Raw genomic sequence first — 27,275 nt, forward strand, 5'->3', positions numbered from 1 at the left:
TACTTCCTGATATATAATTTATTGCCATGATGTCACTTACTTTTACATAGTTGCAAATGCATTTATACATTTAAACTTATTTCATGGCTGTGTGAACAAAATTGTTCAAGAGTGTAGATACATACTCTTCTCACTTTTTCCCTCCAGCAATAGCTCTTTTTTCTCCACTTATAATTGCATAATTCTATTACAGTTTCATTTACATTTCACACTTGATTACGTTTTCCTGAGGATAAAGCCCAACTTCTAGTGAGTTAGTCCACCTAGATTACGGATCTGAGACTAAAGCTCCTAGGCAGACATGCACTTGTGTGCATCCCCAAAATGATGAATCTCACAAGCTTGATGTATACTGGGGTCCAGAAATTAGGTGGAACAACACCTTACTCTGTTAAGTCCCTGATTCTGAGGCTAATGTCCACCTACAGGAGGCCATCTTCAGCTGCTATCTTCTTGTCTTCACTAGCCTTTTAAAGAGGAACCAGACAACTTGTCTGGGAAATCTGTTATTAAGGCAAATTTTCTAGAACTCATTTGCCAAACCAAGACTATGCTTTTAATTATACTTTTCTTACCTTTCAGTTTGCTTTAAGTCAAATTTGTCAGGAGCTTTCTACAACTCTGTATTGGGCTGTGCTACAGTTAAAATTAGAACTGGAAGACTCATAGGTTAAGAGAAAAAATATTCCTATAAGTAATTTAATGTAACAGTTCAATGAACCAACACAATCAACACAAGAAATAGATCTTGAATCCAGAAAATGCTCCCCTCCCCACACTGTATACATTCTTCCAGCTTACTGCCATATTCCAAAGGTTTTATTGTCACGCTGCACTGCTGTCCCATCCCAACAGATGGGATGAGGGATGAGTTAACTCTGAATGTGACACACGCCCTGACTCAACAGATGAGATCAGGCGTGAGTTAACTCTGGGTTAATTCTGTGCACTTATGTGAAGTGAATGACAGACAATCACTCCAGGGGTCCATTTCAATTATGAGTTTTACTAAAAGTACGTGTTGGAATATTAGTTACAACAAATAGTGGCTTGGCAACAGTATTTTATGATATCACAGGACTTATCAACACATTAACAGCAGAAGTTCTACTACAAGCCATGTATTGTCAACCATTAGTTGCTATAATATGAACTCTAACCAGAATCCAACAGCAGAGCTTAAAGATATGTTACCCTTATATGTTCAAAATGGAAAGAGAGAAAGAGAGAGGTAGAGAGGGAAGGAAAACTAAGGTATAAGAGAGAGAGAAAGAGAGTAATGTATCGTGGAAGAAGAGACAAAGAGAAAGGGATATAGAAAAAAAAAAAAAAGGAGAGCAGGAAAGAGCAGAGAGAAAGGAAGAAAGAAAGGAGTGAGGAATCCAGTCTCTCTTACGGCCTCACAGCATGGATGACAGGACTTGTATGACGATGTATGGCCTTGGTGTTCTACGGCAAGGATGCTGGGGTTTGCAGTTCAGGAGCACAGCATCCTCCGATGTCGGGTTCGGTTCCCATTGGTGGGCTGAAGGTCCTGAGGGTGGTGGATTCCCTCCCTATGCTGTTTTTGGTGAGCTTTTTTTATAACTCTCTGAGTAGAGAAAAGTCTGGGGGGGGCGGGAAGGGGTGATTAATATTTACAAATATATAAAAGATGAGTGTCACGAGGATGGAACCAGGCTCTTCTCGGTGACAACCAACTGTAGGACAAGAGGTAATAGGTTCAAACTGGAACACAAGAGGTTCCACTTAAATTTGGGAAGAATCTTCTTCTCAGTAAGGATATCAGAACACTGGAACAAGCTGCCCAGGGGGGTTGTGTAGTCTCCTATTCTGGAGACATTCAAGACCCAACTAGACACATTCCTGTGTAGCCTCATCTAAGTGTTCCTGCTCCGGCAGGGGGATTGGACTAGATGATCTTTTGAGGTCCCTTTCAATCCCTAACATTCTGTGATTCTGTGATTGCAAAAGATCGACAAGTCTCAACAAGTCCTGGGCCATGCTGAAGGGTCTCAGCTTTTTTCCCTTTGTTTGCCAAGCTGGGCATATCAGAAGGTGGGGCTATGTGCCCTCCAGTACATCCTCCACCTCCAGTATGTGACCAGCCGGCCTGGTCTGTGGCTCCTTAGCTTGTTGTTGATATGTAAATCACAGTTCCCCCTACATTGAATGTGTCATCTCCTGTATCTGGCTGAACTAGTTTCACCACAATGTTTTCAGTCATGATCCTTATCAATACACAACAACTGCAGAATGCTGTTGCTGGCCACATGCGTTTCATATTCCCTTCTACACACTGGCATGACCTTATCATAGAATCATTTAGGTTGGAAAAGACCTTTGAGATCCTTGAGTATAACTGCCAACACTGCCAAGCCCACCACTAAACCATGTCCCTAAGGGCCACATGTACATATCTTTTAATTACCTCCAGGGGTGGTGACTGAACCACTTCCCTGGGCAGCCTCTTCCAAACGCAGTTGTCAGTACTTAGAAAAGTGAGATGCTGCTCCATTTTTTTTGGATACCAGTGGCTTGGTGAGGAGTGCAGCATGTGCAAAAGCATCAAATGCATGCATCTGATATACATCTAAATCATGTCCTAATTACTTTTTGAAATATGAGTTTATCATTTGCAATGATCCTCTAACAGGTGAGGAATGAACCTTTTAATTTTGGTATTCCTTTATGGTGCACTGTCATGAGCTGATGAAATTGTGAAAGAAGAGAGACATTTCATTCTTCTGTTCACTGATTATCAAAGGCAATGGGTAGAAATTTGAGTGGAGAGACCTTTACAGTGAATTGCAACGTACATTACGTAAGTATAGGTAGCTTCTACTTCAAAAGATATTTGAGAAATTGCTAGTTTACCCTGATGGATTTGTTAATTTCTGAGGGTACAATACCTTATATATATACAAAATAATAAATTCAATTTATTCCATCATAATCTGTCTTTAATATTAATGAAAAAAAATGAAGCAGTAGTAAGATTATAAGGCAAAATGAAAGTAAATATATAATTGTATTTACTAATAATTTTCTTTTAACTCCTTAATATCTTGACTAATGTGAATGACCTTTACCATGCCTCTCTACTCAGCATTAAGGCTGAAGAGTTACACATGTTATTAGAAATGGTTATTTTTTCCTGTTCACGAGGACATGTAACTAAACACATTCATCACCTCTTCCAGGATTTAGGCATTCAGACACCACATGGTAATGGAAAGGAAAGTTTGAATTAGTTCTTGAACTCCCCTTTCTGAGATTGTCCTTATTTAGATTTTCATTCTATTACCTGATTTGCATACTGCTTCTATCTACTTGTCTGGGTTTTCCCTGCTCACTATCTCATTAAGAAATCATGATAAATCTTACCTAGGATATACCATGAAAATATTATTTGTACACTGTACAGTGTACAATATATTCAGTTCAAACTAGCTTTTCATCGTAAGCATTGCATAGAGTTCAAGCATAACACACTAATACAATAAACGTGGTTTTAAGTGCTGTGTGTTTTGTTGTTTGTTTTTGGTTTTTTTTTTTGGTTTGTTGGTGTCTTAACCTGCATTGCTTTCCTGTACCCCATTATTCATTTCAACTACATGGAGTGTTCCTAATGCAAGCTGTGAAAAAAATAAAGGATAAAGCTGAAAATAAACAGCTACTTAATGTTTTTGCTTCATATTTAAATGGTGTTGCTCCTTTATTAAATTTTACATGTCGCTTGATTTTTAATGGTGCATAAATAGAGTATTTGAATAAAACCTTCGTCAAGGTATTGTTCACGGGTATTCACATTAATATCACATTAATTTATCACATTTGGTTGTTATAAGAAATACTACATGAATAATTAATGATAAGGTGCTACAATAAATTGCTGACATTTTAATAAGCTGGGGTTTTTTAATAGTTTTATTAGTATTCATTTCAAAATCATAAATTATAATTAATAGACTCTGTCATGTTGTAGCATTGAGTTTATTTCCATCAAAACTGACAAATAACTGAGAACACTGTTAGCCTGAATAGCACTGGAGATTCCTGAGACTATTGAGATCTGGCATTCGCTGTTTTTAAATTCTCTGTAACATAAAATTGGAATTTGAGTTCACCTTTGAGAAGTCAGACTAAGTCTCAAAATTGCTATTCATTTTTAGCTAGTGTTTTAGTAGAGAGAGCTCTCATGTAAGAGCTGCTAATGAGAAAGAAATCTTATATACCATCAGTGCTTGTATCTCTGAATTTTCATGCAATGTCCAGGATCCACTGTATTTTGGAACTCTATATTTAAATGCTACCACATTTAAATTGTTAGATCCTTAGGTTGTTTTCAATTTCATAAAACATATTTAATAAAGTTATTTATTAGATTTTCTATAATTTCTATTTTTTTATCTTATAACATTGCATTTTTAGAAATACAATTGAAAGGTGGATTTTTTAATCTGTTTTTCTATCCCCTTATTTTTCTGTCAATGTTTGACAAAATTAAATATTTGTTTGAGTTAGTGTTTGAGTCCTACTGTATACGAATCTTCAAAATATGGTGCAATATAGTAATTACAGGTTTGGGATTTCTCTATTTCAAAATCAAAACTTTAATAATCAGGAAACACTAACACATTTCAGCTGGTGCATAGTGGGCATTCTAACTCTGTTTTCAAAATGAAAAGGAGGAGTGATTTGTATGAGACCTTAATCATCTTAATCTGAAACCTGGTATGAAATTTTAATTACCTATATTCAGAAAGAATAGCAATTGCCTCAGGTCACCCTTTTGGCTTCTTTCTAGATTTTGAGATCGTATATGCTATTTTTTTTTCTTGATAAGGCAAATAATGTAGGAATACTATCTTCATAGGTTATTATCAAATGATATAAGAAAGAGTAGACATAATCTAAAAAAAAAAAAAGAAAAAAAAAAAGAAAGCAAAATGCCCTCACCTTGGATTCTGCCAATAATCCCCTGAGACTAATTAACATCATAGGATTTGTTCTGAGAACCTGAGCTGTATCTTATGTCAAAAGCACATAGATTGAAAACTAATTAAGCAAACCTCAGAAAAGATTTTGCCTGCTGTGTAGTCCTTCCTTTCCTTCTGCATTATTGTTTGCAATGAAATAGTGAAAAAAAATACAGAATAAGAGGTCTGTTGTCAGCAAGGCATTTCAGTAGGCTTTTCAATGAGGTCTTCTAACCTCACCATCACTGTATGGATGTTGCTTAAAGAATGCTGAGAGAAGTTTATATGTACATGCTTTATTAATGCAGTCCATAGCTTGATGACCTACTTTGACTTCAAATATATCTTAGAGAAGCTAATGGGGAGGGAAAAAGGGAAGAAGAGAGGGTGGAAAAAAGGGAAGAAGAGAGAGATTTAAAAGGGAAAGCGATTTCTCAGGCACCAGCTGGGAAGAGGAAGGAGAGAGTTCTCAGACAAATATCTCTCAAGTAAAGATAGCAGTGACAATAATGGTGATGAAAAAAAAAAAAATCTTCCTGCTTTCTCCTCAGTACAGTTATATTTTTCATGCAGACTTTCTCAAGCTCCTCAGCTTATGATAACTGCTAGCCATGGTTGGAGCATGTGTAGGTGTTGCAGATTAAATAGTAGTTAAGCTTTGTGCATGTATATTATTGTGTAATATTTATTGTGTTTTTAAATAATTGTTATCTGCTCCTTATCTACTAGGCTCTATTCCAATGTGAAGTTATAGGCTAAAAGCCACCAGGTTTGGAAAAGTGTGCTATTAGTGTAGAGTTATAGGCTAAAAACTGCAAGGCAAAAGAGTGAGAACTGTGGTGAGACCAGTATGATTTAAAAATAAATGGCAGTCACTTTTTAGGAGAAACCTGGCATGACAGTGGTTCAGAATTTAGCGATGCCAGCTGAGAACAAGAGGGCTTGTGGTACCAGAGTGAAGGCACTGCCACAGCAGCCTGGCAGCCTGGTAGATGAATGGTTACAGGCTCATGGATTAAGTTCTGGCCACAAAATTGGAGACAAAGGACTGTGAGCATAATACAGGTTAAGGCACTGTGCTACAGAGGTACTGAGCAGACAACGTGTGCCGTGGCTTGATGCAGCATTCTGGTTAACAGTTTGTGCATGATGCTGTGCTTTATCGATGATCCCCTTTGCTCTTGTTTTAATGTTGTATGACTGTGCTACTGGGTAACAATATCAACTGTCTGAGCTCAGCTTTTCATTTTTTTATGAGCTGCTGCACAATTTTGTAAATACAGCAAAGGTATTCTGCACTCAGTAGAGTGCTTTGTGGCAGAGAAGCCTTTAAACTTATGATGTACTACTTTTATTTGATCCCTGCTTTGGAGATCTGCTTAAAATCCTGTCAAACCTTTTAGCAAGGTGTATTGAAGAAAAATAATAAAGCGAACTTTTCCATTAAACAGAGTTATCACTACATTTTAGCATGTACTGTATTTCAAAGCATTTCAAGAATCCCTGAGTTTTGTTTGTTTTATGGAGTTTGTGTTCATATTCAAGAAGTGTTTGATGATCTTCAAAAGATATACCCTCTGCAGTTTCCTTTTATCCAATTTCAAGTGAGACAATGAAAGAAGAAAAGTTACTTATGTAAATAGAATTTAAGTGACTTTATTAAGCAAAAGAACAAAGAATGGGGTTATGTATCTGTTCCAGACAGATTGCTCCCACTGCAAGGGAATAAAAGAACAGTTTGATAAGGTAGCATTTTCCAGTCTGCTGCAGTCCTCAGCAAGGTTATAACAAACAACTCAGAAACTGATATGAAAATTAAACATACAGTTCCTCCTATAAAACCTTTTATATGTGGGCATAAGTAGTAAACACTTTGAATTTTAAGGTGCATGCTTTTCATTTTATAATAAATAAATAAAAATAACTTTAAAAAGAAGACAAGATTCACAAACTGTAGTAAATAATTAGATTAATCTGTTTTTATCTGCTTTTTTATTTTTTATTTTTCCTTCTTTTTAAAGAAGCTGAGTTTAAGGGAGCTTGTCTTTTGACTGCTGTGCTCTGGGGGATTTGAGAAGTGAAGAACCTGAATTGGAACCATATAAGCAGCTGATATTTACTGAACAAATTTTGTTTAGTACATGCTAGTTTAAGCTATGTTACAAGCCATTTAGATGTGATGACATTATCTCTTTAAAGCACTAACAGCCAAACTATGCAGAGAAAGTTTGGGAGATTTTATGGAATTTATTCTTCATTTAGATACAAATGCAAAAACATCTGTAGCACTATGAGCACATTTTTATTTAAATTAGCTACATTAAATTACTATGCATTACAACTCAGTTACAGCAAAATCTTGCTGCATACATAAGGCTGTATTCTTAAAGAAGGTCACCCCTTGCTCCTCATCCTCAGCTAAGGATGCACAGTTATTCTCTGAGGACATCAGAAAGGTAGCCCCTGTTCTTAAATTACAGATGATTAGAATCTAATGTTTTATAAAGGAACTAAAAATACATATTTGGTGTTCTTTTATAATGTCTGAATGTTTTTTTTTTCTGTATTTCTCCTTCAAATTAGGGAACTAGATTAACTAGAGCATTCTTAACATGTGAGTGTTCAGTATGGTTGCAGTGCTTAGAATCTAATTATTTTATAGTCTCAATAAAGTTTCATTTTAATTATTCTGACTTTTTATTTATAGTCTAATTCCAATTAATCAGACCCTTTTAACATGAGAACAACCTCTTAATTTTATAGATCGTCAGAACACAGTAGGCACTATTTCACATTATTTCTGCAATGTGCCTTTCGTTCTTTCTCCCTCAGACTCAAAATAATTGTGCACAAGTTGCAACAATCTCTTTATGTCCTTCCTAGAGGAGAGAGAAGTCTCTCCTGCCCTCAAGAATGGAAGCTTTTCATTATTTCTTATGACATCTAATGAATTATCAGACTTTCACTTTCATGGGATAAAATTCCCTACTAGTTTTCTTTATTTGCCCATTTTTGCTCAAAACAGACTTTTGTACGTATTCTCTGATGAAAACTGTCTTGCGTTATCCATATTTTCGTTTTTGACATAAGACATATTTAAAATACCTGAGCAATTTTGGGTAAATATTATTATAAAGTGACAACCAGATCTTTTCTATTTAATGTAAAGAGTGGATTTAGGTGCTACTATATAGATAGTAAAAACCCTGGAAATTTTGAATAAATTTATTTTTCATCTTGAAAAATCAAATAAATTGCTACAGAAACAAAGGAAAAGCAAGAGAGCAGAACAAAGAAGGGATCTGTTTTACATCATAATGCATATTTCAGTGCTACATCTTTGTTAAGCAATTTTTAAACATTTTATCATATGCAGATTTTAAGTTCTTAAATTTTACCTATATTAATACTATACTTGTCTAAGCACATAACATCATCTGACAAAAAGCAGTATGAAATGTATTCATTTTCTTTAAAAGCTACAGCTAGATGAGCTTGTCCTGAAAATACTATTTATACAGAGTGTGTTCAGTGGGTATATTATAGTATATCTGTTCACCTAAATTCACACTGATTTTTCCAAGACAGGTTGTGAATCAATGTATGGAGACAGAATATCAACAGCAATTACTTTAAGATCAGTAAAGATTATTTCTCGTGGCAAATTCTGTATGCATCTATGTTTGCATAATTTGAAGGCTTGTAGATACGAATACTCATATAGTTGTTTCTTATGGTTAATCTTCAGTGAATTATAGTTAATAAATGAAAATACAAGCAGATACAAGATTTTTTCTCATGTTGAAGGCATGAGAAATATTTTCTCTTTCATCTCTCTGGGCTGGCGAGGCAAATAATTCTCCCAGGATGAGGGCAGTTCTCTGGAACTCAGAAGGAATCTGGAAGGCATTGGAGTAGTAGCATGAAAGAGTAAAAGGAATTCATCTGTAGCCAAGAGCTAAAGAGCTCTTTTAAAGAATCATAGAATCATAGAATCATTTGGGTTGGAAGGGACCTTAAAGATCACGTAGTCCATAGGTGTCAAACTCATTTTCACCAGGGGCCACGTTAGCCTCGTTGTTGCCTTCAAAGGGTTGAATGTAATTTTAGGACTGTATAAATGTAGGAGTAGTCCCTTGAGCTTTCTCTTCTCCAGGCTAAACAACTCCAATTCTCTCACTCTCAGCCTGTCTTCAGAGGAGAAGTGATCCAGCCCTCTGATAATTTTCATGGATCGTCCGTGGACTTGCTCCAACAGGTCTATATCCCTCTTATGTTGGGCGTCCAAGAGCTGAACACAGTACTCCAGGTGCGGTCTTATGAGAGTTGAGTAGAGAGGGAGAATCACCTCCTTCAACCTGCTGGTCATGTTTTTTTTTGATGCAGCTTTCTGGGCTGCAAGTATACATTGTCAGGTCACATTGAGCTTCTCATCAACCAACAGCCCCAAGTCCTTCTACTCAGGGCTGATCTCAATCCATTCTCTGCCCAGCCTTTGTTTGTGCTTGGGATTGCCCTGACCCATGTGGCAGAACCTTACACTTGACCTTGTTGAACTTCACAAAGTTCACACAGACCCATCTCTCAACCCTGTCAAAGTCCCTCTGGGTGGCATGCCTTCTGTCCAGTGTGTTTACCACCACACAGCTTGGTGTCTTTGGCAAACTTGTGAAGGTGCACTCAATCCCACTGTCAGTGTCACTGATAAAGATGTTAAGCAGTGCCAGTCCCAATGCTGACCCTTAAGGAAAGCCACTTGTCACTGGTCTCCATTTGGATATTGAGCCATTAACTGCAACTTTGAGTGTGACTGTATTCAGGATCAGGTACTAAAATCAGTAGTTACTCATAAAGCACATGTGCTAGATGAGGAATGTTGCATGACATTTTTGAAGGGTGATTGGCAGATTTTTTTAGTTACCATAGGTGGTTGAGCCATATCACTTCCTTACATAAAATTTTGTGGCTTGATCTTTCATCAAGAACATAAGAGATGTGTCTTCATTTCCTTTGTTTCTGTAAAACAATTTTAAATTATATTTGATGTCTCTTAGCAGAATGATCTTGCCAATGTGACTAAAGGCTGTTGTTTCATTTTGCATAAATAATTGAAGATTAACTGGAAGCAAAAAAAATGGAAGTGAACATGAGTGTATTTTTCCAGTCTAGTATTTTGGTACTCACATAGTAACAGTGAATGTTGATTCATGGGTTATTTCAGAATTTTATTTCCCAACTGTTTAATGCATGAATTTCCTTGGAGAAGTGTTCTTCCTCCCCTATTTAATGCCCTACCCATTATGCTAAAGTGGTTAGGCAACATTTGCTTTGTTTGTGACTAGCTGATGTTCTAATCCATTTGTGTGAAAGAGAAATCATAGGAGATGCATGCTTAAATCCCCAGAGGCAAAATTAATTGAATTTACATATCACACATTCTGGCTGCATGTGTTAATTACCGTATTAAAAAAGCAGCAGCGTTATCAGCTATCGTAGATATTTTTAAAGGCAAATACCATGATATTTCCTATACTGCTGAGTAAAATAATAACTATTCCTCCTGACAAGACCAGACTCAGTATTACTGTTTATGGCTGGTCTTTTGAGTTTCTAGACCCTCATTATGTGCAGGGAGCTCATGCAGTTCTAGATTGCAGTGTACAGGAATGGTTAGAAAAATACTTAGCTGAAGTCCTTAGGGCATAAAGTCCTTTGTATACCTAGACATGGAACACAAATGAGAGAGATTTCAGGTATTAGGACACTGCATCTCAAGAAGCTCCAATGGTCTGGAGAGAAAGAAATCTTTCCATGATTGGGAGCAACATTCATCTGGAAAAGTCACCTAAATCTCCAGGCTAAGATATTGGAAGAGCTAATTAAAAATTACCTTAACTTGATTTTCAAACATTAATGAAAAGTGGCAAGTAAACACCAAGCTCAACTGTGACTTCTTTCATATAGCTTTCATATTGAGGGAGGAAAGCTGACGAAGAAGGGCTTACTTTGCTATGGAAACCTCTTTCTGGGGGCTGTGTCAGTGATTTACTGACTGACGTGAGATAAGCTAAGAAACTTGACTGATCAGAGGACATGAGCAAGACTTCATCATGATGACAAAGGGAATGATAGGGCCTGATGAAACTGTAGAGCTGCCAAATATTTGCAAGGTATTTGAGAAGGGGTAGTATGCACTGAAAAGAGAATATTGCTGTATAGGATGGGTTTGAGGTGTATGAGTGCCAACCTGAGTTCAAAGAACTTTGAACTGTAATTGAATTTTAGTAAATAACTAATTGTTCATGGCAGAAAACATGTCGTCTTCTTGAAGAATGTAGTATACTTTAGAAGAGTAGTAATATTATATTAACTTTAGTTTGGAACCCTTTTTATCCTGATCTTATACACCAGTACTTTTATTCACAGATTTAAATTGCTATGGTTTTGAACTTTGGAACATAGACTTATCGGAACAGGAAATTTGGCCAGTTCTAGATTAGGAAAAGCTCATTTTTCTGTTACTATGTATGTCTTAATGGTTTACAGTCAGTCACGGAAACAAACAGTAGAATTCTGTGTGAACATTATGTAAGAAAAAAACCTTTGCTTCCGTAATGTTTTATCATTTTCTTCTCTTCAGCATTCTACTTCTATATTTTCCAGTTCTTTGAAAGAGGTAGACAGTAAGATGGCAATGCAGCCTAAGGCAACATAGATATTTTTGCATAGATTTCTACTTGGGCAAACACTTGTTTTCAGAAGGTGTGTGTTGAGTACTGGTGCCATAAACATAAGAAGACGTCAAATAATATGGGTCTAAACATTAATTTTGGCAGTGCTTTGAACTGCATTTTATAAACTCAGTTAGTTCCACTTGTTTCCTAAAAATCAAAGACAAAAATAGCTACATATGAACATGCATACACAAACACATATAGATATGTATATGTAACCATATGTAATATGAATCACATATTTCACAGATCCCTTACCAAAGCAGTACCAAAATAAAAATCTAGTTAATTTGTCAGTTCTTTGAAACATTTAGATAAAGTGACTTTAAACTGACGCATCCCACACTCACCAACAAAGGAAGAGTTTTGCTCTCTGAAGTTCGATGGCAGGGGTTCTTCTTCCCTAACACTCTTGTGCCTACCAAATGTAATGCAGCTTAGGGCCTAAGAAAGCTAAGGGAGTGGAGAAATTAAACTGTAATTTAGAACAGTAAATGAACTCTAAACCTATGTGCAAAATCAAAGATTCTGAGCCAGCTTATTGGTAATTTCCTTCCTCACTTTGCCTAAGGAGAACCCAAATGTGGACTAGAAATAAGATTCCAAACAAGACTGTGACTATCTCATTCCTCCTTACTTTTGTCCCCTCTTTGATTTTCTCCGTCTCCTTTTTGCCTTCCCTCCACTCCTCCCTGCCTCCCTCTCCTTCTCTTTGTTCCTCCCTTTTGTTTTCAATTATATCGAAGGGAGGAAGACTAAAATACAGAAAATTTCACTAATTTTAGGCTTTTCAAATGCAAGAAAAACACAAATTTGATGTTGTTGGTCAAGGTTGCAGAAATGTAAATAAATTTTTCTAGATTGTTTCTTTGTAAATATAAAGTATACATTTCTCCATGAATATGTTTAAGTGAATTATTTGCTTATATATCTTTCTGGTCTGCCTTTAGACTATATTTTCAAAATGATTCTTTATATATATATATACTCACATATTTGATAAAAAAATCTGTTGATTTACAATTACATGCCAATTTGTTATTATTAATATTTAAATAGCTATATCAGGTTTTTACCAAGCTCTGAATGAGATCTGAATTATGTTTATATCAAAATCCATATTTATCCACCCTAAAAAAAACCTGTAGATGAATATCAATATGTTATTGTTATTGTGGGGTTCCTGAGGGTGTTTTTAGGCTATTTTTAAGCATTTTGAATATTTGTTTGAACAATACACTGATATTATTTACTATGTCTTTAGATATTTTCATTTATGTGCTGAACTTTATTAAACACATTTGGAATAATTTGATGAAACTGTGGGCTCGAGAATACCACTCTTTCTATACTTTATTATTTTCTTTACTGGGGAGCAATGAGTAAAATGTCTACTGAAAGTGCCACTAAGTTCTTACTACAGATAGCTGTGAAACAGACTCACCTACTCTTTACCTGGAAAAGAAGGGAGTTGTCTGCTTGGCTTTGAATGATATCAATAAATGCTGATTTGTTTTCAGTCTTTTAGTTCTATTCCTGGTGGAGAAAAAAAAACAAATATTTGAATGCTCTTGATTTATTGCCAGTTTCTTTTATCTCAGCAGCTCATTGTCTGCTTTTTCTAATACTTATTTGTAAAGCTGAACAGGGAAGTGGGTGAAATCAATGTTACATTTGTTTGAAATGTTACCACAATAAATATATTTCAACAAAACATCCAGTTTTTATGGAATCCAGCTAACCTGCATTATACGTTAGTCTGATTGAAGGACCAAGGGATACATTTGAGGTAAAGGGAAATACATAAGAACACTAAGTGTACATAATAATCACACCGAATGAAATGTAGGAGATAGCAATTTTGGTAGGGTTTCTAGGAGTTTGTCCTACAGATGAAATCCGACAGAAACAAACTTTTCCTAGGCAGCACATTAGAGTTTTCACAGAGTCTAAATATTACTAAAATAACCAATGTTTTATTGAAATGGATAATTCACTTTTTTTTTTTTTTTTTTTTTTAAATGCATCTGTTTTCTTTAGCTGAATGTGGAGCAACCGTCTCTGGAAATGAAGGAACATTGCTGTCTCCAAATTTTCCATCTAATTATGACAACAACCATGAATGTATCTATAAAATTGAAACAGAGCCTGGAAAAGGGATCCATCTTAGAGCCAGAAGCTTTCAGCTGCATGAGGGTGATGTTGTTAAGGTAAAAATAAAATAATTTCACTTGCTACTGTACTCAACATTCACATTTCATGGACAACTCTGTTTTAAAAAACAATTATTTTTCTGTTTTTTCACTTATAGAAAATGAATAAATTCTATGTGGGTAGCATAATTTTTTAATACTAGATTCAATTATTTATACTAGGTTCCACTGAAAATATATGTGTTCTTAAGAATTCAATGTATGGTGGGTTAAAATCTAAACAGAAAACCTAAAATGTGAACTTGAATTTTGAATACAAAAGTGTCTATATTATTTTCTGTTTGTGAAAATATTTATACGTGTAGCATGATAATTAACAAAGCACAGGTTTACAGGTTTAAATTTTAGTATATTTTGGTACATTCTTATTATTTTGTCTTGCACAGAACTGGTTTGTTTTGTTTAGTTTTGTTTCAAATTAATTAATTGCTCATGTGAACAGAAAGGAGCAAGCTAAGACATAGCACTGTAATATTGACTAAAACCGTAGTTACAGAAGATGGTTTTCATTATTTATGTTGTAGATAGACTTTGAAACTTGGTCTAAACATATACAGATTTTGAACATGTAATATACTTTTATACAGCATGGCCGTAATCTGTCTTTTCTTAATAATGGTTGCTGCATTCTAGCATGTACTGAAAATCATGACCGATCTGAAGTGCTGAGCATACATTAAATTACTCTCTTAAATTTAAGTCTCTAAATTTTCAGAATTAATTACTATTTCAAATCACCAAGTGTTCAGGATTCAGTTAGCAATTTGCTGTCTGGGGATCTCACAGCAACCCATTTAACATGTTAGAAATTGCTGTTTACATTTCTAACTTGGTTTTACTACTTTCATTTGCACTGAATTCTCCCCACCAGGAGTTTAAAGGTATCATTGGCCATACTTTTATCTCTTAAGAGACTTATGTAAGTAAGTGTGACAATTCCATTTGAAGTTATAAATGATTTGCCAAGTACAAGGAATTTAGAGCTATAATGATGGCAGTGGTGGAGGGGAAAAGACTTCTCATATCATTGTTGTTATACCTGTTCATTTTGCAAGTACAGGCTAGACTAGACCATTAAATAAGCAAATCCTTTATTATCCCCAATAGTATTAGAAAGTTACAGTAAAAAGAGCAGCATTTTCTCCATCTTTACTGACAAAATTACTAATAACAAATGCCTCCATGCTTGTGTGGCACCATGTATGAAACACTGCAAGCTCTTGGCATATATTTTTCCTTTCAGATGAAAGAGAATTGAGTAGGTGGGCAAAATAGGTGTTCTATATTATCCTTTGCTTGCATTTTCTGTCATCTCACTGTGCAGATCCCCAAAAGTATTTTCGCTCTGAACAGATACAGCAGACAAGAATTTAATTGCCCACTGAACTGTTTGGATATAAGTCTCCCAGAAGCTTTGCACGTATCAAGTTTATAAATAATTTAATAAATTACCTGAACAAAAAAAAAAAAAAAACAAAAACAAAAACTTAGAAAGCCCTAAACAAACATTCAAGAAACTCAGTTATCCTTCAGAACATTTCATGAGTAATGTCAAGCATAGTTAGAGATATTCCCTTGAGATATAAGAAAGATTTGCCTGAGAGAAAGCTGTTCTGAGCAATCTGTTAGATACTTTCTTCTTTCATAGGTCTGTTAGCACAATACTCCTGAGGATCCACAGGAAGCAAAGGCAAAATTGTGGTGATATCTGTACTGCAAGGCCTGTTGTCTGGTTTTGGGGCAATTGGCATGGCATGACTTTAATTTATATGGTTAAACTCTCTTCTCCCATAGTCTCTCTACAACTTGCATTTAAAACAATAAAGTCTATTTCCTCTCCACTCCCAAACCCGGATGTCCATTGGAACCAACCCTCGATCTAGCCCCCGAACTTACCCAGACGTTGTCTGGAAGACTGCCAAAAGGAGCTGACTTGCAACAAGCAGTCCATCTAACTCAGTATGCTTTCTCTGATAATAGTGATAGGTGGTGTCTGTGCCCTTATGCTGCCTCAATATCCACAGCAGCTGTGTTAAGTTAGACCACAGTTTGCTGTCTTGTCCATCTGCTGCTGCCATGTTGTCTTTGAACTTTGGTAGTCCTTTAAAATAGTTGATACTACTAGAAACCTCTTCTATGACAACAAATCCTGGAAGTTCAGTACAAACTGTGTAAAGAAGTAGATTCTTTCATCTCTTTGAAATAAAAATTGTTGGTTGATTAATGAAACATCAGGTTTCATTAAATACTCCTTTGCTCTAACAATACAGGATTCCATGAATAGTTTTGCATTCATGTTCTCTAATACCTTCATGATTTTGTAAACCTCAATCACATCCCTGCTCAGCCTTTTCCTGTTCAAACCTAGTCTCTGCTTCTAAGGCAGATACTCCTCAATCATTGCCTGTGCTTTCCACAGCTCTGAACTACCTTTCTTTATATCACAGAATGGAACTATACAGAAGACTCAAGGAATGGATGCTACAAGGCAGTACTATATACGGGGGAAAATTTTGTTTTCAGCCCTTTTCAGCCCTCTGTAAACTCTCATATTTAAGTGCTACGTCATCTTTAGGACTAATTGTCAATTTTGTCCGTACACATGTGGAGTGATGTCTTCTTCATACAGGGTCCTATATTGTCGCCTTCAATAATTTATCAGAGGTCACTGTTGCATTCCTTTGATGTTTTATTTTCTCTTTTTTTTTTTTTTTCCAAATAAATTAGCCTTTTTAATATCAGTCAGGAAAAATATGGACTACAGCAGCTACTTTTTCAGCAAGAAGGGATGAATTCATTCTCAGCTAACAGAATATTTTGGTTTATATTTTATTTTATTTTACCACCCTAAAATTATTCAGAAGTGTTCCTTAACTGTAGTTGCATGTTTTGGTTATGTCCTAGTTTAAGCAAATATCTACTATCTACTGTCTTCTCCCTCTTCTCTGTCCTGTCCTGTTTTGCAGGTAAGTCTGAAATAAATTTTCCTGTGCTCTGACCAGAACTACAATCTGAGAAATTGGGAAATTAAGACACTCTCCAAAGGCTTACCTTTCCCACAGTTTTGGCAGGGCTGTGAGCCTCTGAAGTTTGCTTTATTTCTGATCTGTACGCTAAATAGTAACAAAATATAAAGACCAACCTATCTTGTATCTGCACAGAAGCCCCAATACTGTGTTGAAGACAGCTTGTGAGGGATGCACTAAGCCTTAAGAATATTTATAAACCTCGTGTTGAAATTTAGAGTATTTTCTCACTTGAATATCTTTGTCTGTTTTAAAGAAAATATGTACGTATATAATGTTGTACTGGGTGTGGGTGCCCAGGCACTGGCAGTGGGGGCTGCAGGGGGTCTCTGTGAGGAGAGGCCGAGGCTGCCTCATGCTGGACACAACTGATTCCAGCAGCTCCAACCACCCACTGCAAGGCACAGCTGAGCCCCCAGCTGAGGTGCTGGGGCCTTGGGCAGATGTATTTAAGAAATTGCAAAAAAAAATGCTGCACAGTAGTGTGTGAGAAAGTGAAATGACGGAAAAAAGTGTGAGAAACAATCCTGATAACACCAAGTTCAACCCATCATGAGTGTCTTATGAAGTATATAATATCACTATTTCTTTAAGGTAGGATCACTAAGTATTCAATGAAGATGTAATGAAAATATTTTGGAATATATAGGAAAATGCATAAAGATGTCAGGAAGCTATACAGGAATTTTCTCTAAAACCATTAAAGCAATATTTTAAAAGTGTTTCGCTTTGGGATATTTTTGTGCCACAAAGATCTCTGCAATCAAGGAAAATTGCAAAGTTCAGTTGTAAGTAATTTGTCTTTACTATCAGAATGAGAAACTGAAATTTGAGAAAATCTAGCCACCATTTCCTTCTCCTTCAGGTGAGTGTCTATTTTCACATTTCCACAGCAGGTGCAGATACATCAGCACCATTATTAGAGCATTTCACCTAATGAATAATTGTAGCATTCTCCTCTTCTCTTGCCTGCATATTTTAATCCCAGCAGTAGAGTAAGCACTTCCCTTTCAGTTCAGGTGAAATGTGGTATCCCTGCATGATCTGGCTACATTTTATCCCAGTGCTCTGAACAATGCTTGTTCATTCCATGCTGCCCGCAGGCCAGCTTCTGCAGGTTGACTACATCCATAACGTTAAACTCTCCAATCTTATGAAACAAGATGGCTCACTCAAACTGTCTCTCAGAAATAGTCCCTGGCTTGTGCAGCTCCTGGACTAACGCTTTCTCAGGGAAGATTTGTGAGGGAGCTAGGGAGTCTGCATTAAATGTGTGTCAAGGATGTAGTGACAATAAATACTGTGTGGACAATCAAGTTGTGGTGACTGGACTGCTACCTGGCACTGTTTACTTACTTTGAAAATACAAACCAGCTCCAGCTGTATATATTCGACCAGGTTTACTGTTGGCACAAGTGAGAATATTGAGGCTGAATAATGAGGCTGTGGTGCATAGGGAATTGCATATGATTTGAGAGGGTGTTTCTGACATCAGTAAGACATAAGGAAGCATCAGAACTAATGCTTCCTGCTTTACATGTCGGTTAATGACCTGCATGTCATAGGAGAAGCTTTCTATAGCCATGACAAAGTTTGAACTTGAATTACTGAGAAAAAAAATCTGAACTCAAGTAAAGAAATTGAGACAGAATCACCATTTTGAGGCATATGGCAAAACTGAATACTTGGATTATCTGTTTATTTTAAAGCTTACCCTTTTTCACCCACTAACACTTAGCTTCCTGGTCTCCCTGCTTTAACTGCCATTTGAAATTTTGTAATTCTTTAAAGTGACTACTTACAGTGAAATCTTGATAATGCAATCACTGTGAATTTGTTAGAGGTAGGAGGAAAACCAGAATGTAATTTCATGTCTTTCATCTATTTAGCTGAATAGATCTTCCTTTTTTTTTTTTCTAAGAGACAAAACAATAACTGTAGCTTGTAAATTATACTTTGAGTGGGTTCTCCTAAATGAGTTAAACATGTGCACTATATATGAGTTAATAGTGATAATGTCTAGACTAGTGTATTAAATGTGTTCTCTGGCTCTGGAAACAGTCACATGTGACAGAACACTATGGTTGCACAAAAGCTGCCTCTTGGAAATGGTCCTTGGCTCACATCGATTACTAAACCATGATCAAGAATTGTTAGGGAAAATTCTTTTTTCGTTCACAGGAAGGTTCAAAGAAGTTATCAGTATAGACAATGGAGATTCAGTGTTTATATCTGCTTACTAACATTGTTTCAGTTTCTTGAGTAGAAATGTATCTACTTATGACTCTGATGTTAACAGCTGGACAAGTGTCAGCAGTAAGAAAACAGTCACAGCTTTTTTTCAGCTACTTTCACACATTCCCTCTTATCTCATTTTAATTTCCTAAAGCAATGTTTTTGTTTGTTTCTGGATTTACACTGAGAGATGCTATTATTTGACTTGCTAAGATGGGAAGAATATCTGTAACAGTCAGTGAGGTAGAACATGGCTGAAACAGGATGTCTAAGGGATGATTATAGTAATTAGCTGTTATTTTTTTAACAGATGAATAAATATCACTTTATTAACATAGATAGCATTTTTATTAATGACAATTAAAAATAGATCATTCCATTCAAAGTAATATTGCTCAAAACAAGTACAAGATACCTGTGCTTTTTTGCATAATATGTATGATCAGAATGCTATTAAAAAATAAATCTTATGATGAATGAATGCTTCTTTATTTTGTACAATAGATTTCCAGCTATGATAAATAAAATGTAATCAGTCCATGAAAGTGAACTGTAGTTCTGGCACAGGACAAAGGTAGATGCTTGGAAGCATTTTTTCAGATACTGTTAGCACAGCTTAAAGCCATATTTCTGCCAAGAGACAGACATTAAGTATGTGTTACTACTTGCACAAATCTTAAATACAATAGATTGTCTTCCAATAGCTCATTTATGTGCCTTGATATAAGAAAATATTTGCCTTAGTAATAAGAACAGAATATGCGGTTCTATCAATGGGTAACATATTATTTTTCAAAAGCTTATTTCAGGGAATGTAATTATTTATATCTGCGTATGTTTTTAAACTAAATCTATGGTTTTCTCTTAAAAAAAGTTTAAGTGCCTTGTTTTTATTGTTTTGTTTTTTGTTAATGTCAGCACTTGAGACAAATAAGTTACTTTCAAGACATTCACCTATATTGATGACATACTGGTATTTTCTCCACTGAGAATATAGCTCTGCTTTAAACTGTTGGTCACTACATAATATATAAAAGTAGTTGCAGTGTTCTGTCCTCTCAAAAAATTGTATTTCTAAATTTCATTAGTAGATCTAACTGGACTTTCATACAGAAGGAAGTGTCTGTGACTCAAATGTAGCAATTTGGATTCTAGCTGGTATCAGTATAAATCCTCACTGTACTACAAGGTCTGAGAATGAACAGAAGAAGATTCAGAGCTTAAGATGTTTACTGTAATTGTAGCTTTTGCACTAGTTATCTACACTTACTCTAGGACATATGGGATCAGGATAAATTATCTTTTAATTAATATAAGAAACTAGATGTTCATATTCATTACTTGCTTTTGATATGTGTTTTGGAAGTACGAAACATACTTCTTATTTGCCTGTTTTTCCATGAGAAAGTGCAGGTGATTTATTTAATGTAAAGAAGAAATTAACTTTTTAAAGTTCATGTTGAGACAAAATAAAGTCACAGAAGGCAACTTTGTCACTTTATGGCTTTCAAGGTTTTGCAATAATCAAAAATATTTTTTTCACCCCATAGCAGCCCTTTGTACTTTTCCTGTATTGGTGAACAATCAAAGGAACATTCTCATTCATATTGGATTTGAAAAATCATAGAGGTTTCAGAATCACAGAATGATTGGTGTTTGAAGGGATCTCTGGAGATCACCTAGTCCAACCTGCCTGCTAAGGCAGGTTCACCTCGAGCAGATTGCAAAAGAATGTGTCCAGACGGGTTTTGAATGTCTCCAGAGAAGGAGACTCCACAGCCTCTGGGCAGCCTGTTCCAGTGCTCTGGCACCCTCAGAGTAAAAAAGTTTCTGCTTATATTCAGATGGAACCTCCTATGCTTCAGTCCATGCCTGTTAATATTGTTGATTTTGTCCTCCATTGAAAGTTTTCAATAAAGTAACATGGTAAATAAGAATATCTACTCACACATCTTTTTGAAGACCTGTCTTTCTTTGTTAAAACCTGTCGTAAAATGAAATTTACTGCAGGCTCATGGTCTGAAATAAAATGTGACAGATTGACTTTAGTACCTCAGTTCTGCTGTTGATATCTCCAGGCAGGAGAGAAAAGTATAAGCTGTGTTTACCTCTTACAGCCTTACTTCAATGGTGATTTCAGAAATTACACTTTTGTTAGTGTTTGTGAATAATAATGAAAAATAATCTGAGCTTATGAAACTTCAGAAGATAAAGTTGTATATAAATATTAATTTCATTCAAGATGAGCTCACAAAACTAACAACAGAAAGAGACTATAACACACCTTAAGGGTGACAGAATATTTTCTGTTTCACTGAACTGCATAACCAAATGGTACATACCTTGCGAAATGGAAACGTTTGCTTTTTGGAGCAACTATTGGCAATACATAGCTAACTTGTATAAACTAAGTATTTTATAAACTAATGGTTTTCAAATATTTATATTTGATGACAAGTTTCATACTATTATTTTGTTTCTATAAGGTATATGATGGAAAAGACAGTTCTTCGCGCTCTCTGGGAACCTTCACCAAAAATGACATGATGGGAGTTACCCTTAATAGCACGTCTAACCATATGTGGATAGAATTTAATACCAATGGATCTGATACTGACCAAGGATTCCAGCTCACTTACACAAGTAAGTAACTCACAAATATGGTCTGATTGACTGTTTTGTGAGGAGCTGTGTATTTCTCAGCGGCAGTGATTTCTCATAGAATAGTTTGGTTTGGGAGGGACCTTCAAAGGTCATCTAGTCCAACCCCCTGCAATGAGCAGGGACATCTTCAAGTAGATCAGGTTTCTCAGAGCCCCATCCAGCCTGGCCTTGAATGTCTTCAGGGATGGGGCATCTACCACCTCTCTGGGCAACCTCTTCCAGTATTTTAGCACCCACATTGTAAAAAATTTCCTCCTCGTGTCTAGCCAGAATCTCTCCTCTTTTAGTTTAAAACCATTATCCCTCGTCCTGTTGCAGCATGCCCTGCCAAAAAAGTCTGTCCCTATCTTTCTCATAAGCCTCTTTTAAGTGGTGAAAGGCCACAACATTGTCTTCCCAGCTAAACAACCCCGAGTCTCTCAGCCTTTCCTCATGGGGAGGTGTTCCATCCATCTGATCATCTTGGTGGCCTCCTCTGGACCCTCTCCAGCAGATCCATGACTTTCCTGTACTGAGGGTTCCAGAGTTGGACGCAGTACTCCAGGTGGAGTGTCAATAAAATGGTGAAGATAGTTTCCTAGAATGCGCTGTGGTTAGAAGAGTGAATTTTACTTGTCTACATGGCTAGATAGGTGTTAGTAAGATAAGAACATTACTAAAAGGAAAATTGTCACTTTTCAAAATTAGAAAGCATTGCTATTTTGAAGACTTAGCAGTAGGGTTTGAAAAAGAGTGAATTGTGATGTATGTGGGGTAAATACATTTGTGTTAAACTATAACAGAAAACTTATACAGAGTCAGATTTAAAAAATGGAATATTCAAAGATAAAAATGAGAATGAAGAATACAGTGAGCCTCGAAGCACACTCTTAACATGTTCTGACTGCTTGTCAGGATAAGGGTGGAGTATGCTGGAAGGAAACCTGAATGAACAAGTTTTGATGATCAGTGCACTTTTACCACAGTTTGCATGTAATTAATGTAAGTAATTTAGCTGGCAAAACAGTGAGTCTATTGCGGAGAGGGAATAACTTTGGGGATAACTAATTTGTTTACAAGAAACATAAAGAGATATTTTGTCCAGTTTTCAAGGAATCCCCAAGTTCCTTTTGCCTTCAATTTATTGCCTTTTACCTCAGCTTCCATGAGCTCCTGTTGAATCCTGCAGAGTGGAGCACCACGTCATACTGGGACACTGAAATTGAACCATAGCCCTTGCTAGTGTATCTGCTGGTTTCTCTTTGGAATGGAGCCAGCTGTGAAATAAGCAGAAATCATTTGCTTTCCCTTCTGTCTTTCTACTGTGCCTGGTAAATCTGAAATCTGAAATTTTGCTATCCAACTTTTAGTGTTTTTTTTTGTTGTGGGGTTTGTTTTTTTTTTTTTTTGTTTTGGTTTGTTTTGTTTTTTGTTTTTTTTTTTACAGAACCATAAATGAAAGAAAGGTTTCTATGGCTAGATGAAATGTATTAAAGTTATTTCTATCATTTATTTGCTATTTTGGATCTAGATAGTATAAACTCCATCATTTTGTTCAGAATCTAGAAAGAAGCACTAGTCAAAGCTACACTGATTTACCTATAGGGACTGTAGAATTTTTCCTTTGAAAAAAAGGAACAAAACATCTGTTTTAATAATAATCTTATTTTAAGGAGTATGAATTCACAGAATCACGTAATGGTTGGGGTTGGAAGGGACCTCTGTAGATCATCTAGTAGAACCTCCCTGCTAAAGCAGGTTCACCTAGAGCAGATTGCATGGGATTGTGTCCAGGCAGATTTTAAATAGGTCCAGAGAAAGACTCCACAGCCTCTCTGCACAGCCTGTTCCAGTGCTCTGGCACCCTCAAAGTAAAGAAGTTTCTCCTTATGTTCAGATGCATCTTCCTGTGTTTCAGTTGCCCCTTGTCCTGTCAGTGGGCACAATGGAAAAGAGTCTGCCTCATCCTCTTGACACCGTCCCTTAAGATATTTATAAGCATAAATATGATCCTCTCTCAATCTTCTCCAGGCTGAACAGACCCAACTCTTTCAGCCTTTCCTCATAAGAAAGATGCTTCTGTCCCCTAATCATCTGTGTACCCCTCCACTGGACTCTCTCTAGTAGTTCCCTGTCTTTCTTGAACTGGGGACCTCAGAACTGGACACAAGGGATTTAAATCTGTTTATTTTCAAGGGACTTGAATGACTTCCTTTCAAATCCTTCTACAGCAATTAGTTCCACCTACCATTTAGAAATAACATTTTATCTAAAAATTTTGCTTAATTTCTGCATCCAAGAACTTCAGTTTGTTGCATTTCACAATTCTAATAAGATTTGCTCTCCCATACCAGATTTTCCCATGTAAGTTAGTTAACATATTGATAATTCATGTCTTAAGGCTTTTTTTTCCTGGCTGGTTGATCAGCGTTGAGTTTCTGTTTTCTGTTCTTCCAAGTATTTTCACATTTTTCTGAAGTGTGTGGACACAATTTGACAGAGTCTTCTAACAGTAAAGTCATATACCCACAGTACTGTTAACAATACTGTGTACAGAGACATAAGACTCTTAGAAAGAGCTGGGAAAAGAGATGGTGTAATAAATCTAGTGATAAATCAGTTCTGGTTATTGCTTATCTGGTTGCTGAGTTCTTGTTGCCCACAAGGGATACATCATCTTCCCTTAATTGTTGGTCTTTGTAGTACTTTTCTTCCCATTAATACAACTGAAATTAAGATTAGTGCAGCTTTGAAGCTTGAACTTTAGAACCATAGCAATGTGTTATTACTAAGATTAACTTAAATATTTACTATTTCAATTCTGTGCAACAACTTTTCCATATTTTTTAACGTTGTGAATTCTGTGGATCATGTTAAATTTGCAAATATAACAGAAGAAAAAGCTAATGATCCATGAGAGCAGAAATGTGAATAAAGAAACTTTTATTTCTGTTTTCAGAATCTCATTACTGACATAATAAAATAGAATTCTGTAAACTCAGAATATGAGTTGCTTGCATAAATTGTAAAAATCGGTATATAAGCAAATATTGAAACGAAATCTGCAAAGGATTCAAGTTCTAATGAAATCTGCTATACAGGAAATCAGGGTAAGAACAATAATGAATGGAGGCTAGAAATTATAGTAATGTTATTCTTTGTTGTATAACAACAAGATGGTTTCAAGGAAATGCATTTAGCACACTGGGTAGATAGACCTTTTTCTGCTGGAAAGGATCATGAAAAAATCTGTACTGTTTCTCAAAACAGTTGAGAAACAAAAAAATATTTTGACTGAGGACTGAATGTATAGTAACTGTATTTATTTATTTAAGGAAACTACTTCAGAAAAATTGAGACAATAACATTTTGTTAATATTTTAGTCTGAAATTGGTGAGTTAAGTATATGTGAATGTGAGTCAATGAAACTATAATTTGAGCAATAGCTGAGTCTGTGTCAATGAGAGGAGAAAAGCCTAGAGGAATAAAGAAGAAAAATTTTCTACTTCATGTAAAACAAGTTTATATAAAGCCACTTCCTCAAAAGGAGGGAGAAAATCTGTTACAATGCACAGAGGAGAGTGTCTGTTTCCACTTATAATACCTCTGCTCTGATGTCAGAGAGAATGACTGTGAACATTCACATCTCAGTGCTGAGAAAATTATAACAAGCTTGATGGGCCTAATTTTTTTTTTACCGGAGGATAATGCCAGGTTTCAATAGATTATTCCATCTTAAATATCTCTTATATACATTAATGATATAGGAAGTAAGAGCTTTTCAATATGAAGAATTAGTGTATTATTTTAATCTTAAGAATGAAGCCAAAATTGTAGAAATTTTCCATTATGTTATTTTTACTCCTCTCAAAGAGAGTTTGCAAAAATAGCCAAGTTTTTCTTTGACCCCCCCCCAACATATTTTTATTTCCAAGGAACAAAAAAAAAACCTTTTAAGATTACCTTAATTCCCTAAAACTAGAGGGTATCAATAGAGATCTGCATGTAAAAATATAAGCTTATATATGTTGTAGCTACAACTGAATTGTGTGACAGTTACTTTATTTGGTTTAGAAAATGTCAGTTCCTCGTGCTGTCAGGTCAGTAGTGTTTAATGTTAAATTGACATTCAAATTCAAATGAAATTTTATTGACACCACACACTGATAGGCAGTAAAAGCAAAACACAGCTGTCGTGTGAAAGTAACAGACTGCAACTTTAAATGAGGAGTAATGCAGTGCAGCGTCTGAATAGCAAACAAGAAGTCTCCCTTTGGTGTCCAACCACTCCCCTATCATGGTCCTGACACAAGAGAAATTTTAACTGTGGCTGTTTTCACTCATCATATGAGTGAACTTACTCTCACTTGTGTCACAAGTGCTTTCTTGCTAGTGTTTAACCTTTATTCCTTGAACATAATCCCTTTTTTCTTAGCTATTGGAAAAACAAGAACAGTCCCTCCACACTTTATCATACATGTCATATACAAATGTTTTTGACAACCTCAGTACTGTGCAATGCTGACTGCTCTGTGGTCTGTGTGGAGTTGTACAGCTCACAGAGTACTCAGCACTATACTGTACAGTCACAATGATCACTCTTAACTCCTGTGAACAGAACTTGTACAGTAATTTTACTTGTGTCTTATTTGGTGCATGTAGATATCAATGCAAAAATTACTTCATTATTTCTGTTTGCCAGTATCTGTGTCATTTGTTATCTTTTAAAGGCATTGCCATTTTATGTACATATCCAAAACTCATAGAAAGAAGGTAAAAACACTTAATCTTCATATCTCAAAACAAATGCTGCAACAAATAAGACAGTATCTGTGCTTCCCATTAGAATGCTTGTCCATTCTTGTTTTCACAGTAAAAGTTCCCATACAGCTGAGGAGAAAACACTCCCTTTGCAGTGCCAGCTAGAACTCTCAAAACTCATTTCTTCTCTTGGTACCTTGAAATGGGTGTCTATACGTGTGATAGTATCCACTTACCCTGAGAAAGCATCGTGGGGTTACAATGTATAAGGAACTTTACCACTATGCAGAACTGCTCTTTGGACTCTTCTCAAGCCTGAGGGCTTTTACCAAGCTCCCTTGTGCTGACAGTTGCCTGTCTGAGGTGGTGTGAAGTTGTGCTCAGTCCTTATTAAGACATCTACTTTTCTTAGGAGCAGCTTATCTAGCTCTCTATAGCAATTTCATGGTTCCTCAGTCCTGTGCAGGGTATAATAGAAGCAAAAGCTTCACTTACCTACAGAATAAGCCCTAGAGTCCATTGTATTGAGTCAGTGGAATGGTCCATCCAGGAATACTGACAGATATTATCTGTAGGAATGTGCCTGGCTACACTGAGCCACTCAGCAGTATATTCTGCCTTACAGCAGACTCCCATGTGTTTTCAGAAAAATGCAGAACTAATTGCAGACTTTATAGTCT

The 27,275-nt window shown here is 35.9% G+C and overlaps 1 protein-coding gene across 2 annotated transcripts in view; it reads left to right on the forward strand.

Moving 5' to 3' along the window:
- The window catches only part of CSMD1 (CUB and Sushi multiple domains 1), a 1,060,719-nt gene that overhangs the window by 818,463 nt on the left and 214,981 nt on the right, over window positions 1-27,275 (forward strand). For both annotated transcript variants that reach the window (XM_065834358.2, XM_071807004.1), the window contains exons 22-23: window positions 13,757-13,926; window positions 21,677-21,833. In XM_065834358.2, coding sequence (XP_065690430.2) covers window positions 13,757-13,926; window positions 21,677-21,833 — 327 coding nt within the window. The remainder of the gene's footprint in view (window positions 1-13,756; window positions 13,927-21,676; window positions 21,834-27,275) is intronic.

Source organism: Patagioenas fasciata, chromosome 3, assembly GCF_037038585.1.
Source record: "Patagioenas fasciata isolate bPatFas1 chromosome 3, bPatFas1.hap1, whole genome shotgun sequence".
Lineage (NCBI taxonomy): Eukaryota > Metazoa > Chordata > Aves > Columbiformes > Columbidae > Patagioenas > Patagioenas fasciata.